General features: G+C 44.0%; 1 protein-coding gene across 1 annotated transcript in view; it reads right to left on the bottom strand.

Moving 5' to 3' along the window:
* The window catches only part of LOC111959439 (exportin-4), a 53,251-nt gene that overhangs the window by 23,049 nt on the left and 16,258 nt on the right, over positions 1–13,944 (bottom strand). Inside the window, 5 exon segments of the mRNA XM_023980985.2 lie at positions 5,116–5,258; positions 5,507–5,683; positions 5,833–6,007; positions 6,761–6,918; positions 10,417–10,529. Of these exon segments, the coding sequence (XP_023836753.2) occupies positions 5,116–5,258; positions 5,507–5,683; positions 5,833–6,007; positions 6,761–6,918; positions 10,417–10,529 (766 nt within the window).

The raw sequence follows: 13,944 nt of genomic DNA, 5'->3' as shown, positions 1-13,944 counted from the left end.
AAAAGCCCATACCGATTATTCGGCCGATTTTTATTTATTTGTAATAATGACAATTACAACAATACTGAATGAACACTTATTTTAACTTAATATAATACATCAATCAAATCAATTTAGCCTCAAATAAATAATGCAAAATGTTAAATTTGTTTTAAATAATGCAAAAACAGTGTTGGAGAAGAAAGTAAAAGTGCAATATGTGCCATGTAACAAAGCTAACGTTTAAGTTCCTTGCTCAGAACATGAGAACATATGAAAGCTGGTGGTTCCTTTTAACATGAGTCTTCAATATTCCCAGGTAAGAAGTTTTAGGTTGTAGTTATTATAGGACTATTTCTCTCTATACCATTTATATTTCATATACCTTTGACTATTGGATGTTCTTATAGGCACTTTAGTATTGTCAGTGTAACAGTATAGCTTCCGTCCCTCTCCTCGCCCCTACCTGGGCTCGAACCAGGAACACATCGACAACAACCACCCTCGAAGCATCGTTACCCATCGCTCCACAAAATCTGCGGTCCTTGCAGAGCAAGGGGAACAACTACTTCAAGGTCGCAGAGCGAGTGACGTCACCGATTGAAACGCTATTAGTGCGCACCCCGCTAACTAGCTAGCCATTTCACATCGGTTACACCAGCCTAATCTCGGGAGTTGATAGGCTTGAAGTCATAAACAGCTCAATGCTTGAAGCACAGTGAAGAGCTGCTGTCAAACGCACGAAAGTGCTGTTTGAATGAATGCTTACGAGCCTGCTGCTGCCTACCACCGCTCAGTCAGACTGCTCTATCAAATCATAGACTTAATTATAACATAACACACAGAAATACAAGCCTTAGGTCATTAATATGGTTAAATCCGTAAACTATCATTTCGAAAACAAAATGTTTATTCTTTCAGTGAAATACGGAACCGTTACGTATTTTATTTAACGGGTGGCATCCATAAATCTAAATATTCCAGTTACATTGCACAATCTTCAATGTTATGTCATAATTACGTAAAATTCTGGCAAATTAGTTCGCAACGAGCCAGCCGGCCCAAACTGTCGCATATACCCTGACTCTGCGTGCAATGAACGCAAGAGAAGTGACACAATTTCCCTAGTTTAATATTGCCTGCTAACCTGGATTTCTTTTAGCTAAGTATGCAGGTTTAAAAAAATATATACTTCTGTGTATTGATTTTAAGAAAGGCATGGATGTTTATGGTTAGGTACATTCGTGCAACGATTGTGCTTTTTTCGCAAATGCACTTTTGTTAAATCATCCCCCGTTTGGCAAAGTTGGCTGTCTCTGTTAGGAACAAATAGTCTTCACACAGTTTGCAACGAGCCAGGCGGCCCAAACTGCTGCATATACCCTGACTCTGTTGCACAGAACGCAAGAGAAGTGACACAATTTCCCTAGTTAAAATAAATTCATGTTAGCAGGCAATATTAACTAAATATGCAGGTTTAAAAATATATACTTGTGTATTGATTTTAAGAAAGGCATGATGTTTATGGTTAGGTACACATTGGTGCAACGACAGTGCTTTTATCGCGAATGCGCTTGTTAAATCACCCGTTTGGCGAAGTAGGCTATGATTCAATGATAAATTAACAGGCACTGCATCGATTATATGCAACGCAGGACAAGCTAGATAAACTAGTAATATCGTCAACCATGTGTAGTTAACTAGTGATTATGTTAAGATTGATTGTTTTTTAAATAAAATACGTTTAATGCTAGCTAGCACCTTACCTTGGCTCCTTGCTGCACTCGCATAACAGGTAGTCAGCCTGCCACGCAGTCTCCTCGTGAAGTGCAATGTAATCGGCCATGATCGGTGTCCAAAAATGCCGATTACCGATTGTTATGAAAACTTGAAATCGMCCCTAATTAAATCGGCCATTCTGATTAATCGCTTGACCTCTAGTGTCAACAGTACAGGCTGGTGGTGTAATTGTTTACAGACAGATTATTTCACTTATACACAATTCCAGTAGGTCAGAAGTTTACATACACAAAGTTGACTTTGCCTTTAAACAGCTTGGAAAATTCCAGAAAATTATGTCATGGCTTTAGAAGCTTCTGATAGGCTAATTGACATAATTTGAGTCAATTGGAGGTATTCATGTGGATGTATTTCAAGGCCTACCTTCAAACTCAGTGCCTCTTTGCTTAACATCAAGGGAAAATCAAAAGAAATCAGCCAAGACCTCAGAAAAAAAATTGTAGACCTCCACAAGTCTGGTTCATCCTTGGCAGCAATTTCCAAACGCCTGAAGGTACCACGTTCATCTGTACAAACAATAGTACGAAAGTATAAACACCATGTGACCACACAGCCGTCATACCGCTCAGGAAGGAGATGCGTTCTGTCTCCTAGAGATGAAAGTACTTTGGTGTGAAAAGTGCAAATCAATCCCAGAACAACAGCAAAGGACCTTGTGAAGATGCTGGAGGGAACGGGTATAAAAGTATCTATATACACAGTAAAACGAGTCCTATAACGACATAACCTGAAAGGCCGCTCAGCAAGGAAGAAGCCACTGCTTCAAAACCGCCATAGAAAAGCCAGACTACGGTTTGCAACTGCACATTGGGACAAAGACGGTACTTATTTGAGAAATGTCCTCTGGTCTGATGAAACAAAAATAGAACTGTTTGGCCATAATGACCATTGTCATGTTTGGAGGAAAAAGGGGGAGGCTTGCAAGCCGAAGAACACCATCCCAACCGTGAAGCACGGGGGTGGCAGCATCATGTTGTGGGGGTGCTTTGCTGCAGGAGGGACTGGTGCACTTCACAAAATAGATGGCATATGAGGGCGGAAATTATGTGGATATATTGAAGCACCATCTCAAGACATCAGTCAGGAAGTTAAAAGCTTGGTCGCAAATGGGTCTTCCAAAATGGACAATGACCCCAAGCATACTTCCGATGTTGTTGCAAAATGGCCTAAGGACAACAAAGTCAAGGTATTGGAGTGCCCATCACAAAGCCCTGACCTCAATCCTTTAGAACATTTGTGGGCAGAACTGAAAAAGCGTGTTGCGAGCAAGGAGGTCTACAAACCTGACTCAGTTACACCACCTCTGTCAGGAGGAATGGGCCAAAATTCACCCAACTTATTGTGGGAAGCTTGTGGAAGGCTAGCCGAAACGTTTGACCCAAGTTAAACCATTTAAAAGCAATGCTACCAAATACTAATTGAGTGCATGTACACTTCTGACCCACTGGGAATGTGATGAAAGAAATAAAAGCTGAAATAATAATTCTCTCTACTATTATTCTGACATTTCCATTCTTAAAATAAAGTGGTGATCCTAACTGACCTAAGACAGGCAATTGTGAAAAACTGAGTTTAAATGTATTTAGCTAAGGTGTATGTAACTTCCGACTTCAACTGTACATATACACAACACACATTATACGTACACACATATATGTATATATATATATATATATATTTATATATACACAGTGGGGAGAACAAGTATTTTGATACACTGCCGATTTTGCAGGTTTTCCTACTTACAAAGCATGTAGAGGTCTGTAATTTCTATCATGGGTACACTTCAACTATGAGAGACGGAATCTAAACAAAATCCAGAAAATCACATTGTATGATTTTTAAGTAATTAATTAGCATTTTATTGCATGACATAAGTATTTGATACATCAGAAAAGCGGATCTTAATATTTGGTACAGAAACCTTTGTTTGCAATTACAGAGATCATACGTTTCCTGTAGTTCTTGACCAGGTTTGCACACACTGCAGCAGGGATTTTGGCCCACTCGTCCATACAGATCTTCTCCAGATCCTTCAGGTTTCGGGGCTGTCGCGGGGCTATACGGACTTTCAGCTCCCTCCAAAGATTTTCTATTGGGTTCAGGTCTGGAGACTGGCTAGGCCACTCCAGGACCTTGAGATGCTTCTTACGGCGCCACTCCTTAGTTGCCCTGGCTGTGTGTTTCGGGTCGTTGTCATGCTGGAAGACCCAGCCCGACCCATTTCATGCTCTTACTGAGGGAAGGAGGTTGTTGGCCAAGATCTCGCGATACATGGCCCCATCCATCCTCCCCTCAATACGGTGCAGTCATCCTGTACCTTTGCAGAAAAGCATCCCCAAAGAATGATGTTTCCACCTCCATGCTTCACGGTTGGGATAGTGTTCTTGGGGTTGTACTCATCCTTCTTCTTCCTCCAAACACGGCGAGTGGAGTTTAGACCAAAAAGCTCTATTTTTGTCTCATCAGACCACATGACCTGCTCCCATTCCTCGTCTGGATCATCGAGATGGTCATTGGCAAACTTCAGACGGGCCTGGACATGCGCTGGCTTGAGCAGGTGGACCTTGCGTGCGCTGCAGGATTTTAATCCTGACGGTGTAGTGTGTTACTAATGGTTTTCTTTGAGACTGGGTCCCAGCTCTCTTCAGGTCATTGACCAGGTCCTGCCGTGTGTTCTGGGCTGATAACTCACCTTCCTCATGATCTTGATGCCCCACGAGGTGAGATCTTGCATGGAGCCCCAGACCGAGGGTGATTGACTGTCATCTTGAACTTCTTCCATTTTCTAATAATTGCGCCAACGTTGTTGCCTTCTCACCAAGCTGCTTGCCTATTGTCCTGTAGCCCATCCCAGCCTGTTGCATGTCTACAATTTTATCCCTGATGTCCTTATACAGCTCTCTGGTCTTGGCCATTGTGGAGAAGGTTGGAGTCTGTTTGATTGAGTGTGTGGACAGGTGTTTTTATACAGGTAACGAGTTCAAACAGGTGCAGTTAATACAGGTAATGAGTGGAGAACAGGAGGGCTTCTTAAAGAAAAACTAACAGGTCTGTGAGAGCCGGAATTCTTACTGGTTGGTAGGTGATCAAATCTTTTATGTCATGCAATAAAATGTAAATTAATTACTTAAAAATCATACAATGTGATTTTCTGGATTTTTGTTTTAGATTCCGTCTCTCACAGTTGAAGTGTACCTATGATAAAAATTACAGACCTCTACATGCTTTGTAAGTAGGAAAACCTGCAAAATCGGCAGTGTATCAAATACTTGTTCTCCCCACTGTATATATATATATACACACACACACACACACACACGTACGTATGCATACCTGGTCAGTAGGGGGATACAGTGGTTGGCTGCTATGCGTCCTAACATGCCGATGCTGGCCAGCTGATCTGAGAACAGCTCTCTGTCATCCTCCTGTAACTCGTTAATCTCATCCTCCTCATGAGATGCCACGCCGTTCACCGTCTGGAGGGAGGGAGAGACCATGACATTAAAGAGGGACCGAGACCAAGGAAGGAGAAGAGTCAGATGAAGAGAGAGCGAGGAAGAAAGAAAACAGAAAGAAAGAGAGTGATGGAATGTATGACAAAGGAGTTAGAAGACGTGGAGCATGGTGGATTGACTGTTGAAAGCGCTGACATATCATTTACCCATAAAAACAATTGACTGACTGCTTATTTGAGTCTAGATTGACGTGTGTGTGTGTGTCTCACCAGGTTGCGGGTGCCGTCAGGCGCAGCCAGGTGACACTGGATGTAGGAGTTGAAGACCTGAACAGCGGGCTGGACGAAGCAGCCGCGGGGGAAATGTTCATCATCCTGAACCAGGGTCAGCCATGACTCTAACAGCTTGTCATACGCCTCCATGTATACCATGTCATCCTTATCCAGCTGGAAGAGAGAGAGAAAAAGAGAGAGAGCGAGAGAAGTGGGAGAGTAGAGACTCATTGAATGTGCGTTTTCAACGCAACAGAACGAAAAATAAAAGAATGGATCAACTATGTAATGTTCCTGCAGTAAGGATTGAGTGTAATGCTGACCACTTCCTCCAGGGCGGCGCTGCGTCCAAAAGAGCAGGTGAGGAGGGTGAGACAGTTGATGAAGGAGGTGAAGAGCTCGCTGGGCAGGGCAGTCAGGATGACACGGGGAAATGTGCTGATCAGGTTGGAGATTATGTTAGAGATGCCCACCGCCTCAGAGTCCTCGATCTCTATCCTGGGGGAGGGACACAAACAAAAACACAACCTTAGAGAAATGTTGGCCAATTTCATTCAAAATCTGGAAAATTAGTTTTAAAAAAATTCTGAAATATATGTTTGAAACAGGCATGGTATGAAACCAGATGCGGTGCTGCCCAGTGTGTGAGCACTGAGCAGTACCTGTTGACGGGTAGGGCCATGTTTCCACAGCCCCAGTTTGAGTACTGTCTTGAGGCCTGCCTGCCGTAGCTAGCCTACTGCCTAGAACAGTGCGGCTCGCTAAACCTTATCAGATAGATTTCAATAGCAAGCAGAGCTGTTCAACCACTGCAGATTGGCCATCCTGCCCGCATGGTTTTCCGATGATGTAACTGGAAAAAAGCTCCAGGAATAGGTGATTACGGAGAGAGCGAGCGAGCCCCTAACTCACTCCGCCTACTGAGTCACGAGTTCCGAGCACAAGTGTGGGTGTGTGTGTGTTTTATTTATACATTCGAGCAGAGCCCTGTTGATTCAGATAAGTACTACTTCAACTGAAAGGACACACAAGTCGATTACATACAAATCACATCATTCATGCTACCAGCCTCCAGTCCAAATAATCCCACTAACACACATACAGCCCATCATAATCATCATGCAGTACTGATATACAGGCCCAAGTATCAAATTAGAGCTTCTTGCATGCACAGAGGGCAGCAGTGTTTCTAGCCCTGGATTGGGTCCATTGAAACCAACCAGAATTAGTCTAAGGCTCTGACAGACTCACCCATTGATCATGCTGAGAAGCCCCTCCACCAGGTGGGCCAGGTAGGAGACCTGGGCACTCTCATCAGGGAAGATTGGGCCGTGCATGGAGGCCAGCTGGGCCAGGCACTGCAGGGAGTCCTGGGCCATGTCTGAATCCTCACGGATCTTTATGTGGACCTGAGTGGAGGGGAGCATGGAAGGTTATAATTAAATAGTTGTTCTGTTGAGCAAGGGAGATATAATAACATACAAGCTCTTGCCCATGTTAGTTTTAAAGGACAGAGAATATAATTTTTTCTGATGACGATTATGATGATTGTGTGAGACCATGAATGTAAAATGAGCAGAGCGGTGAAAGCAGCTGGATGAAAACCTATCCAGGTTATTTTATCTACAAAGACTGTGCTGTAATGGAATAGACCCCAAACAGGATTTGCACCTCCCGTACGACATTGTGCATCTCAGACAAAGTAACATGGCTCATACACACACCTGACCAGGGCCGGTTATGCCACGGGTACAACTGACAGAGCAACAACTCTCAATGCAGTTTCAGTAGTTTCTGTTTACAACCAGAAAAAGACAGCATTATGAGACAAACTGAAGTGACAGACTCACCGTCTTCTGAAGCAAAGGGAACAGAGAATGAATGCTCAAAATGCCAGCCACTGTACCCAGACACAGTAACTCTGGATGTCAACACAGACAATACCAATCAATCACAGAGCCAGTCTGAAACTTGCTGAGGCCGTCTCAATCAAACCCAGAGTGAGTCAGTAGTCAGAGAGAACCTGTAATTCTCTGTCAGAGAAGTTGCATGGTGAATCGGATGCGTAGTGACCGGGCAGTGAGGCGGTTTCAGCTCCACTGTGGAGCAACGTGTGCTTTCACTGACAGGCAGCGCAATGAGGAATCCTGGCTCTGAATGCTCACTCAGAACTCTGTCTATTCTCTCCGTCTGCTTTTTCTCCCACTCTCTTACTGTTATCGACCCTGAAAAAGCCCAGGTGCTTGCCACACAATCCCTACGCAACCCCAAACAGCTCCAGAACACTCTCCCCACCTCAAGTATCCTTTCTTCCACTGAGAAACTCCTTCTCTCAACCTCCCTGTCTCACTCCCTTTCTGGCTTTCCCTCCCTCCCCCAGCTGTAGTGGTTGTTTGTCGGCCACGGTGTTCCAAGGACTCTGATGCTAATGTAGCGTAGCAAAGAGACCTCTGCTGCTGGTGAGTGCTGCTGCCCTCTCCAGAGTCTGAAGTCATTCTCTGGAGTGGAGGGAAGGAAAGAGGGAGGGAGAGAAAAAGAATGCAAGGCCAAAGATCGCACACCGCACGCGCTCTAAAAACAGCTGCACCAACGAACATCCGCGCAACGCTAGCTATGCCAATCGCCTCGAGTACGACTATAGTTAGAGACAGGCAGGGGGTAGAGGGGGGAATCAAAACAAGACTGGGTACTCCTCTGCGGAGAGAATGAATCTCCTATTTATAGCAGGAGACAAAGCCTGGTGTCTATTTCCTCAGGGGGATTGAAGGCTCCCCTTTCTGTTTTTTTAAATTAACTGAGCGCTTCCGTATGATTGTCTCCCTCTCTCTCCTTTTCTCACTCCCTCGTTTGTCAGATTCAGTTACTGCCGCCCAGGGTAGAATCAGCCATCGTCACATCATCATAGGCTCAGCTCTACAGACGCAGCCCTGATTGGGTTTACTGGGCAAACAGAGCTGGAGTGTACGTGTGAGAATGACAAATTAAAGCCACTCTCACAAGCCAAAAACAACGCAAACCACAAACAAAAACAGTCGTAGACCCAAATTACAGCTGGTGGGGAAAATGATAACTTAGAGCTCATTTTGCTAGGTGTCAAAAGAACAGAGGGGATGGATACAATGTATTTTGAGGGTGGCGTCATTCCCATCGCCGATTTATCCTCCCCGGCCTAGACCAATATCTCAGAGTGGAACTGAGAACGCTATTCATTCAAATTACCTCTAACATTTGTTATTTCTTTCAGATCTGTTAGTCACTGAACTGAAGCTTCAATTTTGCAATGTAAAGGACATAGGTGATTCTATGTACCTGGAGGGAGACCTCTTTCACCAAATTCTGCCACTCTCCAACCCTCCTAGACCACTTCACCTCCAGAGTAGGGTCATTTAAAGGGAGATTGACACCTACACAGGGGGAGATGGACCGGTATGCGAGGCGAGGGGTGTTAACGGGGCCCCCTAATCTAGGGCCCTATAAAATCAGTCTTATTTTGCCCCAAAATTCTGTTTCCACCTGGGTTTCCATTTCTACCTGTTTTTACCTCTCAAAATCATACGTTTTAAAATAGAAAAACAACAGAATTGGATGTTCTAAATCCACAACAATGCTTAAACCACATAAGGAGACCACTTTTTAGGTCTGAGGAAAAATTAAGACATTAGATTTTTGGGTGTAGTTACCCTTTAATGAAAGTGGGCACCAGCCAGATACCATTGATTTGTTAGCTATGTTTCTGTAGCACTCAAGTTATTGCAGAATCATGATACAATTTTGCCAGGTAGGCATAGGCTACTGTGTAGTTAACATTTAATTGAGAAGGTTTTTGGGAAAGCCTTTCCATCTACCAGAAGGTTATCATTAGCATCATCGCTAAAGTGTGGGCACAGGCGCGCACGCACACACATTCCTGTGTCGTTTCAGAAAGTTGCAGGAAAATACAAATCACTGATGCATTTTGTTCATGTCTTATGATAAAAATAAAATAAAATGCTTGAATTCCATTTGTCTGGATTCTGTGATCCCGTCCGCAACGCCGATATTATAGGGCTTTAATAATCCCAGGGTTAGCGTGTAATCCTGCCATCGCTCTGTTTGAACTCTGACCCTGGCGGCACGTGTCTGGACGGCCCCCTCCATGGGCCTTCACCCTCACAGCTGAGGATTGAGGAGCAGCAGCTGAGCACCCACCAAAACACACACACACGACGAACAGTTGCACTACAGCAGTCTTACAATAACAAACACCCCATCCACCACAAATACCACAGAAGGAGGTAAGAGACACTAGCCCTCTGTTAGACCAATATACTGGTCAGTGGTCAGACAATACAATAGATCTTCTGGTCTCAAACCACTCCATGAAACGAGGGGGGGTTACACATTTATAACTTTGGAGTGAAGCTGGACAAAAAAAGACCATAATACAAAAGATATCTTCCAGGGCCAAACCACTCAAAACCTCTATGGGCCTCTCAACCTCAATCATCCAACAACATATCTCATGTCAATTGTAGAAATTGAGAGATGCAGAATAGAGAGAAGCCTCCAGTTGGGGATATTGCCTGGAGGAGAAGGGAGCAGTATTTGGCAGAGAGAGCCTGATGCTGAGGGAGAGTTGACTGATTTGTTCCACACTCAGACACAAACACTTTATAAAAAAGTTTCACTACCATATCTACGCGTCACCCAGGAAAAATACTACTACATTACAATAAAGATAATTTTTAATACGTGCCTCACTATAAAATATGTCATGTTTCACATGCCTCATAAAATACACAGTTCAAACCCTCCCTCTCCTAATCTGTGGTAAGAACTATAAAAGACAAATGGTCAAAGAACAGTCAGCAGGACACAAGGATATTCTAGCTACAGAGAGACGAAGAGGAGAGAAAGATAAGACTCACGGTGAAGAAGAGGTCCATGACGCGGGTGTCAAGCAGGGCTTCTCTCCAGGTCTCTGTGGGCTTCAGCATCACGTTCTGGGTGGACTCGAACATGGCGATGTAGTGGCGCCCCAGTGACCCCCAGGTTAAGGCCAACAACATAAGGAACGCTGACTCTCTCACACGGAGTCCCTGTCACTAGAGCCCTCTCTGTCAGTCACAGTGGAATCTGGTCTCTCAGCCCTCTCTTTCTCCTCTCTGAGGTCTGAGTGCAGTGGAAACTTGTGGTTACTAACTCACTAGTTCTCGCTCATCAAGTCTGCCACGCTCTCCCTCCCCGACCCTCTTGCCCTCTCTCTTACACTCAAGGCTGTCTCTCTCTTTCCTTCACTCTGTCTTTTTCTCTCCCTGTCTGTGCTGAGGCCCAGTGAGGAAACTCCCACAGGAAAGCCAGTCACTGGCACAGACCAAGCATTCCACTGGGCAGGACCAACAGTCACTCCCAAACACACCCTACACAATCGTGCTACCGAGACAGGTGCGTTTCTGTGCCCCTCACCCCACAGCAGCCTTGCCTTTTTGGCCATTTAAACAGCCCTGGTCCACCAGAACGCTAAATGAACAGACCGAGAGAGAGCGTGTGAGAAGCCTCTTGGGAAGAGTGTTGGAAGCATGGTTATTAACTCTAGAGCCCAACCACCACAGTGTTCATATGTGTGAGAGATTTACCTTACTGACAACCTTGTATGTATCAATCAAATAAAAATATGATTTTGGGGTATACACTCGAGCAATTTGGAATGGATCTTAGATCGAATAATGGATACTCTTCACTTTACGTAGTGTAAAGAAGGTCATATGTCTGTATGAGCATGAATGTACATGCTTGTGGACGGATGGATGTGCTCAGTCAGGTGACTTTTTATACATATCACCCATTCTCTATCATCACACTGTCCAACCTTCCAGCACGCTCCAGAATAAGCAACAGTACTCTGTTACCTCACCGACAGAGACAAAGGAAGAGGAGACGTAGAGACAGAGACCTCCTGCTGGGCTCTAAACCCTGCTGCACTAAAACGGGTCTGGATGACAGGTCAAACATCCAGCAACACTTTTAGAGCGTTGTTTTAGTATCAAACATTTACAGTTGTCCATCAACTGTCTCTCAATTTACAGTTCTGTCAACAGTGTTGCAACTCATATGACAACTGTGCCATCTGTAGAAATTAGATGACTGTTTAAGTATCTTAACACTATTGGCGTAAACACACTGTGATGAGTAATATTTTAAGTCTATATAGAAGTGTGTTTACTTATATTGAACTCATCTAGGTATTTTCTGTCCAGATGACTTTGTATTTAGATACTGTACATCAACAGTGGACGTGTTAAGAGTGCAAAGCTATGTTAAGGAGTGGTAGGGTTTAAGCGATACATCCTCCACTAAGTCTTACTTGCAGCCTTGCCATGTGAAATAACACTGGAGGAATGCCCATCACCCCCACCCTCTTCTGCCCTAATGCTCTCCCCAATAGGGTTGGCCCGATAAATTATTAAATCGAATATCGTGATATTTGACATTGACGATACACATCATGAAGCACAGGAGGATTTATTGTGATGTGCAAGACTATACTCTATTTGACTTTACAAATCAAAAATGTGCAGTTTTATAATTTAAGACTATATCAATATGTTGAAAATAAAGCCTAAATCAAGGGTTCTCAAACGTTTTCAGTCTGGGGACGCCTTTTGTGATAGCAAATTCATCAGGTACCCTCTCATAAATCAGGAGGGAGATCAAAATAGCATACAAGGACTTTACTAGGACTTCGGCAGTGCATGACAGGACGAACCAAGTCTCGGGACCTGGGAAGGAACATTTTAATTCTACATATTTAATGCGTTTTGTTGTTGCAGTTTTAAAGCTAATATCCCGCAATTCTACAAATATTTCCACGAGGCAGAGAAAACATTGCAGTTTTATAGATTAAATTAGTGCATTTATGTAAAACAAATAAAAATAAGTATTGCGTGTGGCTGCGGTCCGGATTTTCTGGAACCCGAATTGCCGCAGCTATTGATAGATATCTCTGCGCATGTACAGGAATAAAAAATAAAGTGTAGCTGTTGCCCACTCCGCTCCCTACGTAGTTTATACTCAGTGTTCCCACAGCTCCACTGCCTCTTCATTGACATGGGAGGGGGAAACTTAATGTTGTACACTAAAGACACGACCGACATGTTCGAACTATGCATTCATGCCTCAAGCACGATTTCATGTTATTTATTCATGGTGTACACTACACAAAAAACACGATCGACATGTTCATACAAACTGTTGTCTGTTGTAAGAGTATATTTAGGCAAGCAAAACACACAGGCAGTCAACATAGCAATTACTTTCTCATCATTACAAACATTGGCTAGTTCTTTTTCATCAACTCTCGCTACGATATGGCAGCATGAGGAATAATCGGGTGCCGGGCGATGCAAAACAAACTTGCCCATTGTCAGACTGATTACCGGTCCGGATACACAGCTAGGTAGCCTACTCATGTGTTACTTGCATGATCTTAAGGTGGTTAAAACGCAGATAGTTTTTTGCCCCAATGCAAAACTCAAGTGGGGAGTTGCATTCCTTTCAGTAACTCTGGCTAGTGGCTACGATTTGGCAGCAACTATAAAGATTAGCCTACATTATCACACAAAACATTGATTGTTTTTACTCCAATGCAATGTGTGCACCCTGCTTGTAGTTTTGATGTCTTCACTATTATTCCACAATGTAAAAAATTATAAAAATAAAGAAATCTTTGAATGAGTAAGTGAGTCCAAACTTTTGGTACCGTGTGGTACCGTGTGTGTGTGTGTGTGTGTGTGTGATACATAAAAAGAAAACTGGCCGCGGTCCGCTTGCAGTACCTCTGCGGACCCCTAGCCGGTCCGTGGATCCCACTTTGAGAACCCCTGATGTTTTATTGTCACATACACCGGACACGTGCAGTGAAATGTGTTGTTTTACAGGGTCAGCCATAAACTAAGCTAAAACATTTTTTCACTAGACAATGTATTTATGAGAATGTGACTATAATATTGGAAATAAGCACACAAATGGCCCAAAACGATTATATCGGATATCGCAATATTTGGAGTAGCATACGGTAGAAGCGGTCTCCCCAAATATTACCCGATTCCCCCTCACCTGTGCATGAGTTGGGACAGCCGTCCCCAAGACAGCATTACTCCCTGTTTGGTGTGTGTGTTTATGTCAAGGTCCCCAGTGGGTCAAGGCAAGGGGCAGGACATAGAGGTTGTGTCATCCACAGTAGCCATTCAGAGCACCTGACCAGCCTTGAGCTTGACCCCATCTCCATCCCGACTCTGGGGTTAACATCAGCGTGGAGAGACGCGCTGTCTTACAAACGCAGGGGCCACATGCTGGGCCCAGAGGGGGGAGTGTGGCGCAGACAGATGATACACATGCCACACGGTTGGTTTGTGAAGGATGGAGCCGCTGTGGTGTTTTAAAAAGAGTCTTTAAAA

Source organism: Salvelinus sp. IW2-2015, linkage group LG36, assembly GCF_002910315.2.
Source record: "Salvelinus sp. IW2-2015 linkage group LG36, ASM291031v2, whole genome shotgun sequence".
Classification (NCBI taxonomy): domain Eukaryota; kingdom Metazoa; phylum Chordata; class Actinopteri; order Salmoniformes; family Salmonidae; genus Salvelinus; species Salvelinus sp. IW2-2015.
Note: the sequence above shows the minus strand (reverse complement) of the source record. Positions and strands in the feature narration are given on the sequence as shown.